At 39.7% G+C, this 20150-nt stretch overlaps 3 protein-coding genes across 5 annotated transcripts; 2 read left to right on the top strand and 1 right to left on the bottom strand.

Annotated features, from left to right (window-relative positions):
* Positions 1-5115: 5115 nt before the first annotated feature.
* LOC135433131 (uncharacterized) lies at positions 5116-5630 on the top strand. The gene is made up of 2 exons (XM_064689099.1): positions 5116-5287; positions 5357-5630. The coding sequence occupies exons 1-2, from the start codon at positions 5193-5195 to the stop codon at positions 5628-5630; spliced, it is 369 nt and encodes a 122-aa protein (XP_064545169.1). The 5' UTR covers positions 5116-5192.
* A 790-nt stretch (positions 5631-6420) lies between these two features.
* On the top strand, positions 6421-7479 carry LOC135434859 (tetratricopeptide repeat protein 12). 2 transcript variants are annotated; one of them, XM_064691592.1, is made up of 4 exons: positions 6421-6651; positions 6727-6966; positions 7030-7152; positions 7206-7479. In XM_064691592.1, exons 1-4 carry the CDS (start codon positions 6545-6547, stop codon positions 7420-7422), a joined length of 687 nt encoding a protein of 228 aa, XP_064547662.1. In that variant the 5' UTR covers positions 6421-6544; the 3' UTR covers positions 7423-7479. The 2 variants fall into 2 exon arrangements, with proteins under 2 accessions (XP_064547662.1, XP_064547655.1); XM_064691585.1 differs by having other exon boundaries at positions 6422-6651; positions 6712-6966.
* A 3330-nt stretch (positions 7480-10809) lies between these two features.
* Positions 10810-12166, bottom strand: LOC135434798 (uncharacterized). Of its 2 annotated transcripts, none has more exons than XM_064691516.1 (2): positions 11759-12166; positions 10810-11679 (listed from the first exon to the last, which is right to left on the bottom strand). In XM_064691516.1, exons 1-2 carry the CDS (start codon positions 12038-12040, stop codon positions 10915-10917), a joined length of 1047 nt encoding a protein of 348 aa, XP_064547586.1. In that variant the 5' UTR covers positions 12041-12166; the 3' UTR covers positions 10810-10914. The 2 variants fall into 2 exon arrangements, with proteins under 2 accessions (XP_064547586.1, XP_064547594.1); XM_064691524.1 differs by having other exon boundaries at positions 10810-11698; positions 11759-11883.
* Between the last annotated feature and the right edge of the window lie 7984 nt (positions 12167-20150).

The raw sequence follows: 20150 nt of genomic DNA, 5'->3' as shown, positions 1-20150 counted from the left end.
AAAAACTTTACCTGTTATTTGCTTTGTCGCTTTGGGTTTTGAATAAAATAAAATATGGTTATTTTATGGTTGATTTAAATATATAAGATGCATAAGTACGCTTTAGAGACTTGATCTCTTGATAGTATTCGTAACAACATAAAAAACATACATGTTGATCTTAAAAAATATAAATGGCAGAAAACTAATTTTTAAATATAATTATATTATTATTATTCTGTATCCTAAAAGAAAATAAGCAAAACAAATTTAAAAGAGAGTGAGGAATTAATTGTTACTATGTGAGTACACGGGGTATCAGCTAGTCGCGCATAGCCCACTTCCACCGTTTTTTTCGCCTTTAAATCTTTAGGCCTTAGAAGCTATAGAAACGCATTGCCAGCGCAGCTACAGTAAGTCAGCAGAACAAATGCCTTTGGCTTGAAACAAATTTCAACAGATTTCCACTTTTCACATCGCCATTTTGTGCTCTCAACAAACACACACACACAGATACAAGCGTGCGCACAGTTTGTCAACATGAAAAGGTTAACAAGGTAAATAACGCAAAAAGTGACAGCATGAAAGGAGAATTCGCAAAAAGAATGGCGACCAAGGACACAAAAGGCGCACACAAACAATGTTGCACACAATCAACATAAGCAACGTCGCCAAAGGTGGCAACTCTGGTGGAGGCTGAATCTCAGCCAAAGTAAGCGCGTTTGTGTGAATAACAACATTTTAAACGTGTTTACTTTTTATTTTGTTGCCAGCGCCAACGCTTATGCAATTTATTTCTGCATGTAAGCCCCCCTCCGCCTTCCCCACTTCACGCCTTCACTTCACGTTTACAGGCCCAACAACATCTCGAACTCGAACTCGAACTCCAACTCCGACGCCATCTTCGTCAGTTTCACCTTGTCTCTTGCGCCATTACAAAGCATGCCCCGCGGCCGGGCCAGGTATAATCTTTTGCTTGTCTTTCACTTTAGGAACAGGAACAGCAGCCGGCCCTTTCCTCTGCTTGCGCCAGGCACCAAAATTTAGTTTACCCTTATTTAAAAGTATATGACAACTTTAACAATCAGGCAGGGATTAGCTGGAAAACTTATTAAATGTGAATGACATATAATAATATAATACTTAAAATATTATATATAAGTTATTCTTATTCTTCTTAACTTCTTGAACCCGTTCGGTGCACTCTTCGATAAGTTGCCGTTACCGTTGCTCGGTAGGGTATGCCAAATTCGTTCTCTTGACTTTGTTTTTTATTTCAGCCCAAAAAGGTGAAAAGGCACGTTAAAAAAGCCTTCGGGCAGCCCATGGCGGTCAATGCTTTGGCTTTAACATAAACTTTTGCATAGCTCTTTAGATAGATATTGCTTGATCAAGTTAAGAGCGCCCGACTAGCGGATACCCTGAAATTTTCCATGCATACAAGATGGCGCTTTTCACTTGCATTTTTGTATATGTTTGCATTGAAGGAAGTTGAAACAATTGCCAAAGGCAGCTCGGCGCGGGCTCAGGGCATCTCCCACTAGAGGACTCCTACTTGATTTTAGAGGCGGGTACAGGCAAAGGCAATGCCAACACAGAAGCTATATTCTGTTTAGTACAGGGTATAAACAGAAGATGAAACTAGCTGAAATACTGGCAACTGCGTGCGCTCGACTTTATAAGTGTGGCAGAAGCGGGCAGAAGCCGGGTAACATTAAGCCAAGAGTAGTTGGTAGTAGGCTACCTCACCCCCAACCGAGTGAGTGGCAGGCACGCGCAGACTGCTTGCTTATGCAGCACAAGCTGCCACGCGTGACACATTGCTCTGGAGGCTGCCGCACGTCGTCGTCCAGTTGCCGATGCCTCCGCTTGTCAATGCAGTCATCAATGTCGGCGTGTCGGCATCAGTGCCCGTAAGTATTTGATGCTTCTGCTACGTACGCACAACCAAACGACCCAGCATGTTGCATGCCACAGTGTTTCTGTGCCAATGACCAGCCGGAAGAAAAGCGTGGCAGATCCAACTCAAATATTAACGAGCAAATGCTGCGAAACGTGAGCAAAATTTTCGAAACACTGTGCGTTTTTGTCGATTTTAATATTACGAGATCTGGCATGAAAATAGTGAATATAGTTAATTTAAAAGAAAATCCATATTCGATTGAATTAAACCAAAATATTCAAATATTTAAGGAGGGGACATTCTTTGGTTCTCTTATTTACCATTTAATTTCATAGGTGTACTTCCGATTAGTTGTCAATTGTGCACGCTGGCGTATGCGTAATTTGGCTGATTATAATCATCTGAAATATATATTCATTTTGATTGGCCGACGTTGTTGCCACGTTTGATTTTGAACCTTTTGGCATCTGCAGCACGTTCTACGCCGTGTGACATCCGCAAAAATTAAAACCGAATAAAATAAAAGTTGCCACCGACCTGAAAAGAGTCACGTGCAAAAACTTTCTTAATTTAAAAGAAATTTTTAAACAAACTCAATTAAATATTGTCAGGCGAAACTAAAGATGTGTACGACCCGCCAGAAGGCAGTCAAGGGAATAAAATACATGTGGCTTCTATTTTTTATATTATTATTTTTTACCCTGAACCCATTGAAAATAGATAAAAAATAAGCAGAAGGAAGCATCTCAAAACACATAAAGTACATGCAAGCTTTGCCGATCTAGCTATTTCCATCTGTACGTCTGTCTGTTTGTCTCTCTGTCCGTCTGTCTATCTGTCTCTCTGTCTGTCTATCTGTCTGTCTGTCTGTATGAACGCAGCGATCTCTGAATCATGCGAAACTCAAAATTGACAAGAGCTAGATACACCAAACTTGATATGTAGTTACTCGTACAGATTATAAATATTTAATTTCCTGGAAACCACTCTCCATTAACTCTTCTCTTCTCTGACCATTCCTCACAAAAATGTTTTTTTATTTTGAAAGAAGAGCCTTGGGCCTGGGTATATAGACTTTTTGACGATTGAGCTATAAAGAGCGTACACTCATCCCAAATGATTATTTTGAAATTTTGTTTGCGAATACCATAGTAGATCAAGCGCTGTTTGAGGTTGTCCTCCTCCCAGATCCCTAATCCTAAAATTAATTAAATTAGGAACAATTTTCCAGTTCCGCTAGGAAAAGAAGATTAATTTTTAGCTGTCGTACGTGGTTTTCTGCTGCTGCAACATTTTTTCGTACTGATTGACTTTAAACGTCTCGCTCGTATTGTCGATCTCTCACAAGTTCTGAATTGAATGCATTGTGCAGCGATTTAGCGCTGTTTTTGTTTATTGGGCGTAATTCCGATTTTCCGGTGGATTTCCCAGAAATTTCCTTTTACGTAAACTGTGTACTAACAAATAGAAAACGTATTTATGTGGATAGTTTAACATACATTTTAATTGGGTTTCGGTGTCATTGTCTTTTAAAATTGCTGCACAGGCTTGATTTTATCATTATACAAGCAAGTGAAATAATATATACGCATGTTATGGTTCCGAAGCATTCTTTGGAAAGGCGTATTCATAGGAAGAATTAAATTTTCCGGCAGTATGCTCGTTTAACCATTTATGAAATATTATCTTATAAAGTAATTGTGGTATGGTTTCGTAGGTAAACAAATGGCTTACTGAGAATCGAGCCACGTCTAAGAAACGTGCAACATTCACACACTTACTGAGAGCTCAGAGGAGAGGGGCTAGTTTTATGGCTTTTGGCAAATTTCTCATATTCCTTTGCATGTGATTTCGTATAATATTATGATGTTCGAAAACGTTATTCCTGCGCTTTTCCATGTTGACACCTTCGTGTGGCTTGCGAAAGTTTTTGCCCCACTTACATAAGATAATGTGAATTCAAATATGTTAATCGAGTTGAGCTGTATCTAAGCGAGAACTTACAAATGCGGTATCACAGGTAATAAGGCATACACCTTTCTGGCAGAGTCCTTTTTGGCAATAGTCAACATGTTAATCTGGTATCTTCAATGTTCCACGCATATTATAGGAAGGCTCTTTGGCCCTGTAGATCACATATCCTTGTCGGGGATTGCCATATATGCATAGTTTAAGGAACTGCATCTAGGAGGATGCTTTCACTTACTGCATTGAGAAATACCATTCTCAAACCTTTTAAACTCAATATGCAATTTGATCTGTGTTCCATTTGCTTAAGAAATAAAGGGTCTCTAACTAACGTTGAATGGCAATGTTTCATAGCCTTATGTCATCCATACAATTGTACAATCATTTTTATACGCTCGGAACCGATTGTGAATGCGTAAAAGCGTTTTTACGGTATTGCGCAAATGTATGCCATCCGGATCGGTTAAGAAATATAAGAGTTGAGGAACGTGAGGCTTAATCGATTAGTGGGTAACGTAGAAGATGTGGGCCGAACTCAAGCCCCTCATGTGTGTATATGTAAATGTGAATGTGTATGTCTATATGAACTGATGTGTGTATGTATTAATGAACATAATTATTCATTGACAAATTTAATTAACTAAATATGTATGTCTGCAAAACATCAGTTGATGTAATCGATGCTTATTGCATAACAATACCAGATTTTCACGGAAAATAAGTGTATAATGGTATTGTGGAAGTGTATTTAACGGGCAGAAGGAAACGACACTCTGTTTGTCAGTCCATCCGTTTATCCGAACGCGCCGATGTCGGCAAATATGAGAGCTGGAGACTCATATGACACGCACAGATCAGGTTTGAGTGCAGATGTGTTTTGTAACGGAAGCTCGTGCCTAAGTTCAGGGTATCTCCTAGTCGGTCACTGCCGACTAGAGCACTCTTGCTTGTTTTTTTTAAGAATACCTCTTTTTGCAAGACAATTTTAATGCCACAAAATTTTAATTGAGTTAATCCTAAAAACCACATGCTGGCTAACGAGCCAGCTGCTAGCCGGGAATACCCAGCCATGGCTAATTTGCTGCTGGCCAGTCAACCAGGGCAGAGGGGCGGGCAGGGCAGGGCAGGGCCGGTTGGTGCTGCGTTTAGATGGTGTTGCAAGCGCAAATGCAGCCGCATCGTCACAGCTGCAGCAAATGATTATTACTGTTCGCCAGATTATCTAAGTTGGCTGTGCGGCATTTGATGAGGTACAAGTTGGAGCTGCGATAAAATTCAATGCCATAAATTGAGTCAAACGAACAACTTCGACATTCACATATCACAACATATCACATTCAAAATGAGTAAGTGGAGACACAGTGAATTGGAGGAGGATTTCTTGCGCAGGCCCTCAAAAGTGGATGAACTTTTCAAGTTCTTGGACGAAATATCAAGGTCGGGAAAGAGGGAGTGAGTTCTAGAGTCAAATAGATCCATAGTAATAAGTCTTTGTGGTTATTACAGCAAAGGCAAAGGCAATGATGATAAGGCCGCGGCTGTTATCATTCCGGACGTTACGGACACAAATTTTATTGTTATGCAGCGCGGCCAGTACCAGGATAGAAAGAGGACCAAGCGTAGCACCTTTAAATTTAATATGACAGCGAATCTCAATCAAATGACTTTTATGCGCCAGATCGATGTCAGCGAGGCGGAACAGACGTCCGCGCGCCAGACGAATATGGGACAGATCAAATACATTGAATATTTTCTAGAAAAAATGAGATCTGAGTTCTGATTGTTTAAATTTCATAAAGTTATATTGTCGAAAAAAATGTATAAATGGAATCTTTTGACCAAGAATTTTCTACAGCTTTTCGTATACTTTCAGTATTCGTTGTTGTTTACAATAATGGGATTAACAAACTTAACAGTACTTTTTAAGTTTTGTAATTATTCGATTTGGCTTTGCTTTATCTAAAGATCAGAAGACGGGCCATGTAGCTGGTTGACTGCTGTCGTAAAAACTCACTTATCAAGTGAGCCTGCGGCTTGTCAAGGAGTTGAAACTATTTCCAAAAAAAAGTGTTTCCATTCTGTATGAGATGGTTGTCTTTAATATGATACCCTCTACCCAATTACGTAAAAAAGATTCGCTATAAATAATAAAATTAATTACTAATTGTTTCAATTATCCGATCGGATGAAATGTCCTTGGCCTAAAAAGTGAAAAATTCTGATATTCTATATTTGAGATTCGATTCTTCCTATTAGTATATACCTCAATTCGATATTTTTCGATTTAATGAAAACGGGAGGAATTACCTTTTTAAACACATATTCATAATTTCTCTGGCTCTTATAATCTCAGAGATCCTGACTAATATATTAAGAATACTTTGTGGGGTCACTTACAACTGTTTGTTATACATAATTTACCAGGTTAAAAAGAAACTAATGAAAATAATAAAACGTAAGCTCGTTATGCAATATTTAACAGCTAGAGAAACATAATGTATGACAGTCAGCTGGCTCGAGCAGCTGTTGGCTGTATTGGCCAAGTTGGCTGTGAGGTAGTTAACAAGTCATGTGAACTTTCAGTATTAGAAACTGAATTAAACAAACAACACCAAAAACAACATCACACAAATACTTAAACACAAATACTTAAGCACAAACACTAAAACACAAATACTTAAACACGTAAATACAATGCGTGCCGCGAAACACCGAGAGTTCGAGGAGGACTTCTTACGTACAGCCTCAAAGGTGGACGATTTCATGAAGTTCTTAACCGAAATGGGCAAATCTAAAATGGAGTAAGTCCTAGAGCCTGTGACACATTTAAAGGGTACAGACTTTGATTCTTGATACCAAAGAAAAAAAAAACCTAGCGCCGGCAAGGACACGGATGCCAAGGTGGAAATTAACTATAGTGCGGCTGTCACAGATGACAATTTTATGGTATTGGCGCGTAGCTTGTACTTTGCAAGGAAAACGAAGATGTCGTCCAGAAAGGTAAATGTTAGATCAAATATGAATCAAATGAGTTTCATGCGCCAGATCGATGCCAGCCATGAAGAGCGGATTAAGGCACGTGAGGAGCGTATACGCGTTGCAAGCAATTATCGCAGGTAGCTTTAGATAATTCTCTCGAACTCCACGCATCCATTAAGACGGTATTAATTCGAACATAGGCTAGGCAATTTTGAGTATCGTAACAGAAACTTTGAGAAAGCGATTGAGCACTATACCAAGGGCCTGCAATATATACCCGATTCGCCAGTTCTCTATACAAATCGCAGCCTGTGCTACATCAAGTGAGTACAGCGACGAAGTATCCATTTATCCAACTAACTACAACTGTCAACAGGAAACGTGAGTTTAAGCGGGCCCTATTAGATCTTGACTTTGTCATCATGAACTTGGATGGACGCTGCCTGCGTGCCTGGCTCTATAGGGCCGGTACCCTAAAGCGCATGAACGATGAGGCTGGCTATCAGGAGTGCATTGATAGTGCTCGTCGACTCAATCATGGCGAGGAAGAATATATTGAGTATTTCATTAAACAAAGTCGTACGGATCTTTAATAGTAGTCAGTGAGGTTCAATTAAACTACATTTAATACATACTTTGCATACTTTAAATGGTTTCTTTTTTGATTTTCTCTTTCTGATAGTTGAGATGCAGTTAAATTGACCTCTTCATGGGGTTTAGTTAAAGTATTAATGAAAATGTGGCGACGCCTCATCCACAAGTTGACAGCAAGTATTTACCAGGGTGTTTAGAAAACTAGTTCCGCGTTTTTTTTACATTGAATTGCACAATCAAGCATTGATTCTTACACCTTGACCCCTTGAAAATGGCTAAAAAAAAGGTATACAGGCAGAAAGCGGTAAACTATATTAATTGATATTTGGAACATATATTCCCCTATAACATACGCAAAATGATATTTCGTCCCATCTCCAATAAATCGATAAAATCGAATTTGTGAGCTATGCTTTTTTAAGCATAACTTAAAAACTGTAAGAGTTTGATTCCAGAAGATTGGCATTCGCATAGACTGTAAATATTGCCCCTACACCTACAACCAAAAAAATAAAACAAAATATATTTAAGCCAGAATCTTGCGATTTGGAATAGGCACGCACATTTTGGTACCACACTTATGCTCAGAAAATTTCATAACGCTCAGAATAAATTTTCGATAGTGTGCATTAAGTGAGTATGTATGTCTAAAGAAAGTTTGAATTTTTGTAACGGCATTTCGGCGTGGGACACAGTGTATCTGCCAGTCGAGCACTCCACTCGAGTATGGTAGTAGAGTAGTCTTGTTAGTTTTGCATATTTTGTTAACCGAACTTTAAAGAATAAATATGTATTTAAATTCTTATGAATTTTCTGCCACATAGAAGTTAACAGTAAACGCTTTCAAAACTTACATAAACAACGCATACTGCAAAACAATTTAAAAGTCATAGAAAAAGTATAAAAATACTTGCACAAAAAAAATGTGCAATTTTTGCATAAATTCAATAAAAATTCCTAATGTCATGAGAATATTTGCCAATACAATATACACAGTACATACTCGCACTGGCCGATACAAGCAGCCCGCTTTGGTAACCCTGAAACCCAGAACTGCCGAATGCCTGCGGCCCCAACCCAACTGGCTCCCGTTCCCATCGACTTCAATTCCAGCCACGATAAGGGCCACTTATACGCTTCGATTGGAGCACGCTTCCCCACAAAAGACTGACGCTGCGGTTAGGTAAAGTGGGAAACTGGTGGGCTGGTGGTCTGGTGGCCTCTGTGGTGGTATGGCGGGGTGGCGGGGTGACAGCCACACAGTTTTCAATATGGCGCCAACAGAATTTGCATTTGCTGTGGCTAAGCCAGGCGGTATTGTACCATAATGAAATGCAGTTCAAATGCTTTGGGTATAAACTTTTGTCACAACTGGCAGCACAAGGCGTAGCAAGGCGTGCTTGGCGGCAGGGAGGGGGCTTGTTGATTTGTTGTCGTTGTTGCATTGTAAACTGTGGAAAACAAACGCAACGGAAGTGCCACAAAAAGGGTTTCACAGTTTGTCAATTGTATGCGGCCGCCGAGTCGACACCTAAAGACCGCAGCACCATCCCAGCCCGCACCCCGCACCCCGCACGGCATTCTCTTTGCCAAGCTGTGGCATTTCCCATGACACTACTGACACGCTGCCCTGGCTCTGGTCACACTGACTACTGCAGTCCGTTGGCTTTGCATCTAAGAAATGCAAAAATCCTTGTGGGCTAAACTCTAATCAACGGCAACGGCAACGGCAACTGCAACGTGGCTGTTGCCACGCCCATCGCCCACGCTTGTAATCAATGCTGTAAACACTTATTTTTGTGGTTGCAACGTTGCAACAACAACAACGTAACAACAACAACAATTGCCTCCGCCTGCCGGCATCCAATTTTGTGGCACAGTCAAAGTTTGTGGCACGCTCCAACATTGTCCTGGCCCTGGCCTATCTACTACTTGTGGTCCTGGTTGTCATGCCGCTGGCTGTTGTTGTCAGTACTTTGCGCTTTTTGCAAGCAAACAAGGCTCAGCGTTGGTATCAGGGTCGGTTTTTGGATTTTCGTGCTGCAATATTGCGACATTTTATAGGTGTGGCACCAGGCAAACCGACAACCTGCAGTTTTAAGGTAGTCCTGCGACTTGGCTTGCGGTTGTCCCAGTTACAGGCAATGATGCTGTTTACACAAATGCCGAATGCTTATAGAAGAATCAAAATCTTTATTAGCCACACTCTTCGCAGAGTCAGATACTTTTAATTGTAAGCCATACTCTTGTGAGCTTTAAGCTAAACGCCAAAAAGCTTTTAAGCTACTGATGTCAAAGTTGCTAAATATATCTTCCGCTAGAACAGATTGAGAATTTTAAGTGGAATTTGAAACTGAGTGTGGATCTTTAGTCTTAATGAAATTGAAATTGAAAGAGTAATGTAGTCTAAAGCAAAAAAGCTGTATTATAAATAAATTATGACCAATTTTTGTGCAAAAATTTTAAAGAAACTATTTGTTTACAGAGATACAATTTTACTATGCTTTAGTTAAAAAGCCCTACTATAACTAACACTTGTCCGGGGAACACAAGAACACCCTTAACAAAACATAATGCACAAAACTGCTTGGCAGTTTCCAATGTTGCTTACTCACGTGAAATATTAGTACAACGACCCTAGAGAAATACCCTGGCTTAACCCTAAGCTTTATGGCTTGAAGCCAATGTCAACAAACAGTTTCATAAATCAGACTGCGCTTGATCTCGGTTAACAGAAATTTCTTTCTGCTGCCAGCCTCAATTCTCAAGAGGATCACTATAAACCCATTTCAACATCAACACGCATTCAAACTATATTTAAGCATCTCAGTTGCTTTTGACTCTCATCCTCTTGCCCTGCCCATCTGGCAGACTGTCCAGCGCTGTGTTTAGTTTTCAGCTTGCGGCTCGTGGTTTCGGCATCTCGGCAGCTTCTTGGCCAAAAAGTAATTTGCCCTTTATCTGTATTTGCGGTTTAAACAGCCAAGCAAGAACCAAATCAACTGTTCGGTCGGTTGCCATGGGGAGTTGTGTTGGGTACAGGAAGTTCTCGGCTCGAGTCTGAGCATGTATGTGGTACATTGTCTTTGTTGTAATATGCCTGTTTCTGTTTGTTTAGCATCTTTTAATTCCCATACCCTGTGCACATAAACGGCTGACTAACGGGTCAGCATGTGCTTTTGACTTAAGTAAGCAAGAGAGACAACATTGTCGATAATATACCAAAGCATATGGAAGTATTATATAATATTTTATTACTAGGATGAATATGGAAAACCAAGTACTGAAACCGAAGCCAAAGGCAGGAAGCTGGTTCGAACCAGCGACAATATTTTCGTTGATTTATTATCGGTTAACTATAATGAATCGATTATATTATTCACGAGTTCCCTTTTATATATACATATAGTATATGTTTTTATTTTTTTTAAATATAATTTTCAGATTGTAATTCCTTTATCACACTTATATCGTACAGAGACTATCTAAATCTAAATCGAGAAACGCGTCCAACGTACCACTACACTCTCGCGTATCTTTGGCGGGCCGGTCGCATCGAAAATCGGTGCAAACTTTTCTGGAAACTTATTCTTCAGACAGCTGATCACCGTGCCAGTCAGATAGTAACGCGATAGCCAACGGCACTCACACGGCGGTATACACTCTCCGCAGTGCTTCTCAGTGGCCATCCAGGTGCTGTGTGTGACCTGCTTGCCCGGAGTCAGGCAGCTCAGACGCCAGGGCAACAATGTATCCCGCTCTGTCCACCAGCATTCGCAGGGCGGTAGACATGTATGACAATAGTTATCATCGAAGCCAGATTCCGATGTGGTCTGACTTGTACTCTCTGCTGGGGTCTCGGGGCACGAGTACAAATTATAACGCGGCACGGCTCCAACAAGCTCCGTGTACTTGCGTTCACGTTCGCGACGCAGCCACAAATCGAGCATATCCCAATGATCCAGGGAAGGAGAACGTTCCCGTATGAGTTGCATGCGTCTGTACAGATCCGAGCGACGAACTGCATCATAGTTGAGGCCCGTCTGCGTGTGCCACAGCAAATAGAGCTCGTTGGGTTTCTCATCCGGCAGCGAAATACTGTGCGAGAATTTCGTCAGCTCAAAGTGAAACAACATGCGAATGCCATAGGTAATGTGCTTAATGTGATCAAAATCCTTGATATTCATTGCCGACAACGCATCGGCGTCCAGTAACAACAACTTTCGACCCCAGATCATATTCTGACGAAAAGTGTTCTGTGGATTTTACAAATGACTATGATATAAATAACACAATACATAATTGAGGATTCCTCTGGAAGTGCTAGAAACTCACCATATACTGTGGATACCCATAGCGGCAAATCCATAGCCGTATATTCATGTCGGTCCATTCAAAGACCGAGGGCAGCGGCAGCTTATCGACTACATTAACACATAGCTCGACGAGGCTTACAGGCGAGGCTCGGAACTGGATGGGCCATTCGTCATGACCGTACTGGACTCGACATGTTACCAAAGTGTTATGTCGAAATTTGATTGGAGGAACAGGGCTGTGCCCGTCGGTGTCCTTCTTGACCCTGAACTTGGTGTCCGTTACGCCATATAGATAAGGCATCACCTACGCTTATTAGTTAGCACTAAGCTGACTGCAAGAAAGTACTAGAAAAAGCACTGTACGCTTTTAGTATGGGGTGTTTTTGTGTGTTTTTGTATAGACCTGACTTGTGGAGGGGTGCTTACTGACTGATCCATGTTCGACATACAAACACCTATGTACATATTTGTTGTTTTTGCATGCCTCAAAATAGTTGGAACAGCATTAAACTCCATTAAACCTCGTCGATATTGACATCAAATACGCTTGGCGCATTCACTAATAATTATTTTTCTAAAATATATATTTTTAAATTAAAAATTTTGCTTGTATCCATTTAGATTTATGCATAATTATCGATTGTTTGTTAAGTTTTCCATTAATTTGGTTATTAACAGATCCTCCTAAAGGATTAAGCAACATTAACTTTCGAGAGTCTTGATTGAAATTTAAACACAAATATGTTTGTTAATATTGTGTACTTTTTGATAAGCAAGTTCCAAACTTGAGTAATAAATACTCCTTAAAAATGCCGTGGCCGAAAGTAATTTATTTTTGACACATCATTGAAACAGACATCTGCGAAACTACCTAATAGTGTTTATATAGATGTTATTATTAATTATTATTATCATTATTGTTATTATTATTATTATTATTATTATTATTATAATTATCATTACTAATATTCTTATTATTATTTCTACTATTATTATTATTATTATTATAATCCTTATTATTATTATTATTATTTTTCTTAGTATCGTCATTATTATTACTATTATTATTATCATTATTTTTAGTATTATTATTATTATTAATATTAATATTATTATTATTATTATTATTTTTATTATTATTATTATTATTATTATTATTATTATTATTATTATTATTATTATTATTATTATTATTGTTATTATTATTATTACTATTATTACTAATATTATTATTATTATTATTATTATTATTATTATTATTATTATTATTATTATTATTATTATTATTATTATTATTATTATTATTATTATTATCATTATTCTTATTGCTATTAATTTTATTATTATTATTATTATATACGTTTCCCCATCCTACCACTATTTTTCTACCTTATCATCTACCTTCTTTTATATGTACTAAATTAAAAATCTATACTAATAATTTAAAACTATCGATAAAAGCTATCGATTCCTTTCGATAGTCTCAGAGCACTTTTAATGTGTTGGCTCTTTAGACCTAGGGCATCGGCCAGTCGAGCAGTTTCTTATTTATATTTGCATTAATTTTGTGTTGCGGAGCCACATCCGGGACTCATTTTGGTTTAGCCAAAATTGCACTTTGGCCGTCTGAACTTAAGGAACTTGAGATTCTTGGCCAAGTTGCCGTCTCGATGCGTGTTGTGTATTTTGTAGTTGGTTCGCTTGACATCCACCAGAAGTTGTACTTGCTGAGCGCCAAGTTTTTCATTAAACCAGCACGCCCCCGCACCTCGCCCCCTCGCCACCCCGCCAGTACCACCCTACCGCCCACCCGTCGGCAGCAGCACTTGACGCTGATGCTGTCATTTTGTGGCTGGCAGTTCATTTAAAGTTCTGGGAATCTCGTTTTAATTAGCATGCCAGTTTTCTTTAGCTATTTTCCACGTCTCCCGCCTGGGCTCCTTCGGCTTCCCCATCAAGTCGAATGACCAGAAATCTATTGACACTTTTGCGCTTTATTAAATGTTTATTTGCTTTGTTGATTTCGATTTTCTCATCGAGCGAGCAGCGAATGTGAAATGCAAACAACAACAACAACAACAACACGAGAACCCAAGCGAGGGGCGCATCATCAATATGTGTGGGCGGGGAATGGGCAGGGCTTTGCTAGTGTTTCATTGCGACTAGCTTAAGGCTAAGGATAACAAACAGATACACACACACACACACTTGAGAGAGGGCGAGCTGTGTATGAGCACGGCTGCTAGCAATGAACGGTAAATAAGGAAAATCTATATGGGAGAGAAAACGAAGTCTCACTCCCCACGCGTTAACATACACGCACAAACACACACATACACATACACATACACACACTCGCACGCACATTCGCATTATAAACAGCTGCAAGGGGAGGTGGGGAGTGACTGGACGGCACAAATAGAATCGCCGAAGACACAGTCGCGTCTTTCCCTGTGACTGTTACATTTACTGCTACTGCTACTGTTACTGTGACTGAATTAGCAATTGACTATATTGGCAGGGTGTGTTGGTGTCGGCCAACAATACATACAGCCATTGGGCCATACACTGAAAAAAAATAATAAAATTCATAAAATTTCAAGCATATTTTATTATTATATTTGATTTCAATATTGGTATTATATATAGTCATATTGTAAATATTATTCATACAAAATGTTTCGAATGATAGCCCTTTGATATTGTGCTCCGACCCAGCCGACTCAGGCAGAATATGGGTATAACTTACAAGCTGTCAAAATGTTCGCATCGAAAGGCATTTGGGGATCCATCAGCCTCGTTAATCTTAATCTTAATTTTAATCAATTTATCCGATCGAAATATAATATAGGGTATATTATATGTTTAATATGTTTATACGAAGTAAGCAAGTAAACAATGAGAAAAGTAAAGTAAACTTTTGCGAGCAGTTCACTCGAAAGTTTTTCTAGTGTGTGTGCTGCCGCAGCTCCCATGGAGCATACTATTCTCCATTTCCCATTTTCCTACACACACACACACACTCACACACTAAAACTCTGGGACCAAAAGAAATGTATTCACGTTGCTTTTTCATTATTCATGACAACTTGCTCTTGGCCGTCCTCGCTGCTAGATGTAACTGAGTCAAAGCAAACACTAGACACAAATACAGACAAAGGGAGAGCTAGGGAAAAACAAAATAGTGAAATAAAGGTGGGAGGGGGGCCGGGGAAATAACAAAGATGACAATAAAAAGCAGTAAAACAATTTTCCCTCCTACGGCCACGCGCAGAGAAAGTCAGAAAAATAGCGAACCCAAAGGTAACTAATATTTTAAGAAAACAAGACACGGCCAGCAGCGGGTGGTGGGTTTATCTTGGAATGGGGGCATCCCCCCCCCCCCCCACACACACACATACACATACACACACACATATGTGTGCGTGGCAAGAAGGCAACAGTTTTGTGTTGTGGGCCTGGTGCTGGCGGTAGGGTGTTTCAGCTTTTGTGCAAGTGGCCGTCGTCAAATTCAAGTGACATATTTAGACAGCTAAGCGACTCCCAAGTGTGGCAGCCACAGCACAAAGCAAAGGTGAAGTGGCATTGCCACAGCTCCAGCCCCAGCCGCAGCCGGCAGCAATTTTGCAGCAACTCAGTTGTTATTGTTGTAGCCCTTTTTTTTATTTTTTGGCCATGCAGTGAGGGTTTTTTGTAGCTGACAGCCACCACAAAAAATAAAAAAGAAAGCAGCGACCATCCCCACAAAAACCGACGACGCCGACGACGACAGTTGCTTTTAATAATAAAATCATTGAGCATCAAAGCATAAAAATCAGTCAAGTGCAACATAAGCTTAAAGAGCCAGTCGTACGGGTGGGTGGATTGGATGCTGCTGCCAGGGATCGAAGGTAGCTAAGGTAGCACTCTTCCCGCCTGCTCCGGCATAGATGTCTTCGATTCTGCTGGGGCATTCGCCTTTTGCTTTTTTTTTTGTTTATTATTGCCCCAGCAAGACGAAATGAATGTGATTTAATGTTATTTTTACAGCCAAATTAGTTGGCTTTTGATGTGCGTTTAACTTTTGTGGATGCCGCTTTAGCTTCGAGCCTGACAAAGGTAATGTTCAAGATGGAAGCTTCCAACTTTTGAATGCTCTTTGCCGTATCGAAATCTTATCTTGACGGAATTCTAGCTAAAGGACCCGCACACATAATTTTCAAGTTTTCAATATACTAAGTCAACTTAGAACGTATGACAAATATATATATATATATATATATATATTTTTTTATATCTGAAAAACAAACCGAAGGTTTCTGTTCTTAAAAAAAAAAACAGGATAAATGTATATCTCTATATTCAATCAGATAAAAAAAATTCTTTTTGTTTCGTCGACACAAGTCGTGAATTATTTAAAGTACATTCTGGTAGGATATGCAAACTGTTGGCAACAGTTTATTCGGCACGCATTTTTTGCGTAAGTTTTTTGCGGGCTGGCAAAAAGTGGGGTGGCAATGCGGTAGCTGAAGTCACAAAAGGTGGTGCATGCAACCATAAAGAGACACCGCAGCGCCAGCTGTGCCCTCTGCGTGCAGCCATAAAAACTCATAAAGTGGATTCAAGGAGCGCGCTATGAAGCGCACACATACATGTATGTGTATGTGTGCTGAATGTATCTTTAAGATACATTGCCAGTTACTTTAGCTTGCGGCAGAGCAGTCAGCTTATTGCCACACTCTTGGGATTGGCATCGGACGGCAAAAGTTAAGTCAAGTGCAATCACTTCAAGCTGCTGCATTCGTAATTGCATGAAGTACTCACAATTCATATGCCTAGCTCGTAATGTGGCAGATGTTGCCCTCTAGTCGGCGGCTTATATTGAAGTGTAGATACTTGACTATGATGCCACTTGTTGGGGCTGAGGGCCGAGCGAAGTGTCGGCACGTTCCAAATACAGTAGTTGGTTATACGCACTGCCCGTTTGATATATGAACTATGCGAAGATTTAATCTTTGCTCAATTACTTTTTACTTAGCAGTTGACTATAATTTTAATTTATTTTACAGGATATGCCGCCGTCAAGCATAGCCGGGTATTATTATGTTTGTCTAAGTCAAGTGCTGTCCAAAATACACAATTTTCATTTTCGAGCAGAAAATTCCCAAACGCGTTAGCTGAAAAATGTTCGAGTGTCTGGTTAAAACCGATTTGATTAGCATTATCAATTCAGTTGGTGATGTGGAAAGCTTTTTAAGCACTCGCATATCAAATAACACCAGTTCATGTAATTATTATTTAGCAATAAGTGGTTGACCAAAGAAACTCGAGTGTGCTAAAAGCTGAAAAGTAAATAAAATGAAAAGCTAGAAAATGAACTAATCAACAGTTCTGTTAAAGTGTTGTAGGATAGGGCCAATCTACTACATCAAAAAACACTAAGACAACAAATGAAAATAATGGACAGCTGTTCTTAGCATTCCCAAGCAGTTGTAAGCATCAATAATATGAATACTATGGAATGCTTTATGGCTGTAATTACTTTGCTTACATTTTCTTTAAATTCTTTTTAATAGCTATACGCAAATTGTTCACTGTCACAAGAATTTAAATAATGTGGTATTTAAGCTGTTTATTCATTACATAAATAACTTACATTTCTATGTTATCTTAAGTGCTCTTGTTTACAGCTGTTAGTAAAAGTTGACATGTTATTAACATTCACAATTGGTTTGATCTGGAAAAATCTGCACACGGAAATGGTCAGTTGATTCTATGGAATGTATGTATTTAATGTATGTATTGTACGTTATTCATAATTCCAGACAAAATTAAATTTCAATTCAATTTTTTTTGCCTTTCATTATCAACAGATACTTCCTTCACTGTTGCTTTAACAACTGAAGCCGAACTCATTCGTGAGTTGCCTCAAACGAATTGATTTATAATTTAAATTAAACGTTTCTCAGTCCACAACAATGAATAGAACAAATACACAGGCGCACGCAACAATACAATCCGCCCTCTGGCACTATCCGGCAGTAGCAAGCCATTTAGCAAACTTAACTAGGCAGCAGGACTCAACCCGTTAAGCAGTTTTGAAGATTGTCTGTTGTCCTTTGCCCCCAACCCTGCTCCGTACAGTACCCTAAGCAACCCACCCGCAGGAAAATCAAACAAACAGAAGAGACAGAGGACATTGGAAACGTGACATCTTAATGTCAGTCTGCTTAATAAAACGGGAATCCGACTCCTTGCCTTGGCATCCTTGTCCCGTGTCCCGCATTTAACTGGAGGCCAACACCGCCGACATCCTTTGTCCTGTGGCTCACGCGCATAGTTTTTCCCGGCTGCCTGTTGTGCGGCTCATTGACATCATTTGCTTTGTACTTGTGAGCTTGTTATTTTCTACAAATTGTTAATTATTTTCATTGCGCTTATTATAAAACTTTTTGAAATGGAACTTCCCCACCCACCCTACCACACCACACCCCACCCCACCCACCCCGTGCCGTGCATTACCAGTCGAAACTCTGCTCAGCTTTTCTCTTTGTGTCGCTTGTTTTCCTTACGGATTTTTGGCATTTAATTAAGCGCAATTAAATTGACATTTTAAACAATTTAAACAAGCAAATAGACGTCGCAATTGCCTACCCTTACTCCATGCCAGGGCACGCCCACCTCGTCCCCACTTCGAGTATTTTTGGCGCATATTGAAACGCTTAATGACCAGAGGCCAATTGGCATTGCCGCCTGTCGTAGACTTCTGAAAGCTTTGACCAAGAGCAAAACAACGAAAAAATCGATAAACGAGTGGACCAATTTAACAACCGCTCTCCCCCTCCCCTCGAATACAAGCCCTACCCCACCCGCAGCCCCGCAAATGCGTCTATTAATTATGTCTTTTGCCATTTTGTCGCATTTAAAGGCGACGCAATTAAGTTGCCAGTAGGCAGGGGCAGGAGAAAATATTGTTGTGGGTCGCAGCGGGGTGGGGTGTACCGTAATGTATACCCGGTCAGAGTCACATAATACGTATCAATGGACACGACGTGGACATGGACATGGACATGGACCTGCTTCTTGCCCGTCTCCCATGCCCACTTTGCTACGTGACCAGCACAGTAATTCATATGAAAATTTAATTTGTTAGGCCATACAACTAGGATAGGGGACGGTGAGAGGAGGAGGAGGGGGGGGGGGGTGCGGTGGGGTAGACTTAGTGGTTCGTGGATGGAGAAGTGCAAGCGGGGGAACGGTGGCTGGGCAATGTAACCAAATGGTTTTTACATTTCTAACCGCATATGAAAATAAATATTATTAAAAATAGCACAATAAATGCGCTCGACTACCAGATACCCATTGCTAAAGTATCTTCGATTTCATGTTTGAACCAGCACATTTGATCTACTTAGCACATATAAACTCTGGAATCAATGAGTGTAGTCATATGTAAATGCAAACCTGTAGATAGACTTGTATTATTATTGATTATCTTCTTAGTGTTGATTTAGAACTTATATAATTTTTAGCCCATTTTTGGGAAATTGCTCATTTCTCAGGCCACCCAGCTGCTTGCTGATATATAAGTATATTTATGAAACTGACTGACTGTCTGACCGACTAATTGACTGACTGAGTGGAAATCAGCGCACAGCCCAAATATTGTTGTTTTCCTATGTGATAATACGCTAAGACAGGTTTTTGAGAAATTCCATCCTCATATGTGGGAAAATCGAGGAAAACGATTGTACGAAACTTTTTTGTTTCCCTTGCGATCGTCCTCAAACTTAGTTCAAGGTTCAATCATACTTGATCGACCCCGCTGCAATGCAAAATGCGGGTCGAATGTTGCATGAAACCCTGCTTAAATCCACCTTTTTGCTCTTCATTTGCTAGACTTTAAACTAATTTTTAAATATCTTTGTAAAACAAGCTTAAATTTTTCACAAGCGAAAAAGGGGGTAAGTGATGTCTAGAAATGGAAACCAGAAAATACCAGAGACTAATACCATATTCGATAGGCTCGTATGCCCTCATAACTTAATGAAACCCATTTTACGCTTTGCTATAGGGTATAAAAACCTTTCATGCTTTCGTTTCGCATCATGAAATATTAAAAAGTTTGCACATTTGGCATAAACAGGCAAAATGCGGTTTGGCTTGTTTTTGCATTGTCAACACGTGGCTGAAAGCCGCAAAGTATGCAATGCAGTTTTCCGCAATTGCAATAATTTTTGTGATTTTGATTGCACGTACCGCAATTTGAATGATATTTGGTTTACTCGCGGTCGCCGCATTCATACACATGTTTTTGGCTGACATCGAGCATTTATTGATACATGTGTTATATTGTTATCCATTTCGCTTTTCATTGCCATAATGCATTAGTTTATATTGTATATAAATACGTATCTAACTCAATAAGTGTC

This window comes from Drosophila montana, unplaced genomic scaffold (assembly GCF_035044405.1).
Source record: "Drosophila montana isolate Dmon_TW-CO22-7 unplaced genomic scaffold, ASM3504440v1 contig_1505_1, whole genome shotgun sequence".
Lineage (NCBI taxonomy): Eukaryota > Metazoa > Arthropoda > Insecta > Diptera > Drosophilidae > Drosophila > Drosophila montana.
This window is presented reverse-complemented; position numbering and strand designations above follow the sequence as displayed.

Excerpts from the sequence above, each read along its gene's own strand:
- LOC135434859 (XM_064691585.1), top strand. The coding sequence starts at position 6,545 with ATGCGTGCCGCGAAACACCGAGAGTTCGAGGAGGACTTCTTACGTACA. Across the intron at positions 6,652-6,711 it reads ATGGGCAAATCTAAAATGGA|AAAAAAAAAACCTAGCGCCG; the intron begins GTAAGTCCTAGA and ends TTGATACCAAAG. Across the intron at positions 7,153-7,205 it reads CGCAGCCTGTGCTACATCAA|GAAACGTGAGTTTAAGCGGG; the intron begins GTGAGTACAGCG and ends AACTGTCAACAG.
- LOC135433131 (XM_064689099.1), top strand. The coding sequence starts at position 5,193 with ATGAGTAAGTGGAGACACAGTGAATTGGAGGAGGATTTCTTGCGCAGG. Across the intron at positions 5,288-5,356 it reads TTCTTGGACGAAATATCAAG|CAAAGGCAAAGGCAATGATG; the intron begins GTCGGGAAAGAG and ends TGGTTATTACAG.
- LOC135434798 (XM_064691516.1), bottom strand. The coding sequence starts at position 12,040 with ATGCCTTATCTATATGGCGTAACGGACACCAAGTTCAGGGTCAAGAAG. Across the intron at positions 11,680-11,758 it reads ATGGGTATCCACAGTATATG|AACACTTTTCGTCAGAATAT; the intron begins GTGAGTTTCTAG and ends TAAAATCCACAG.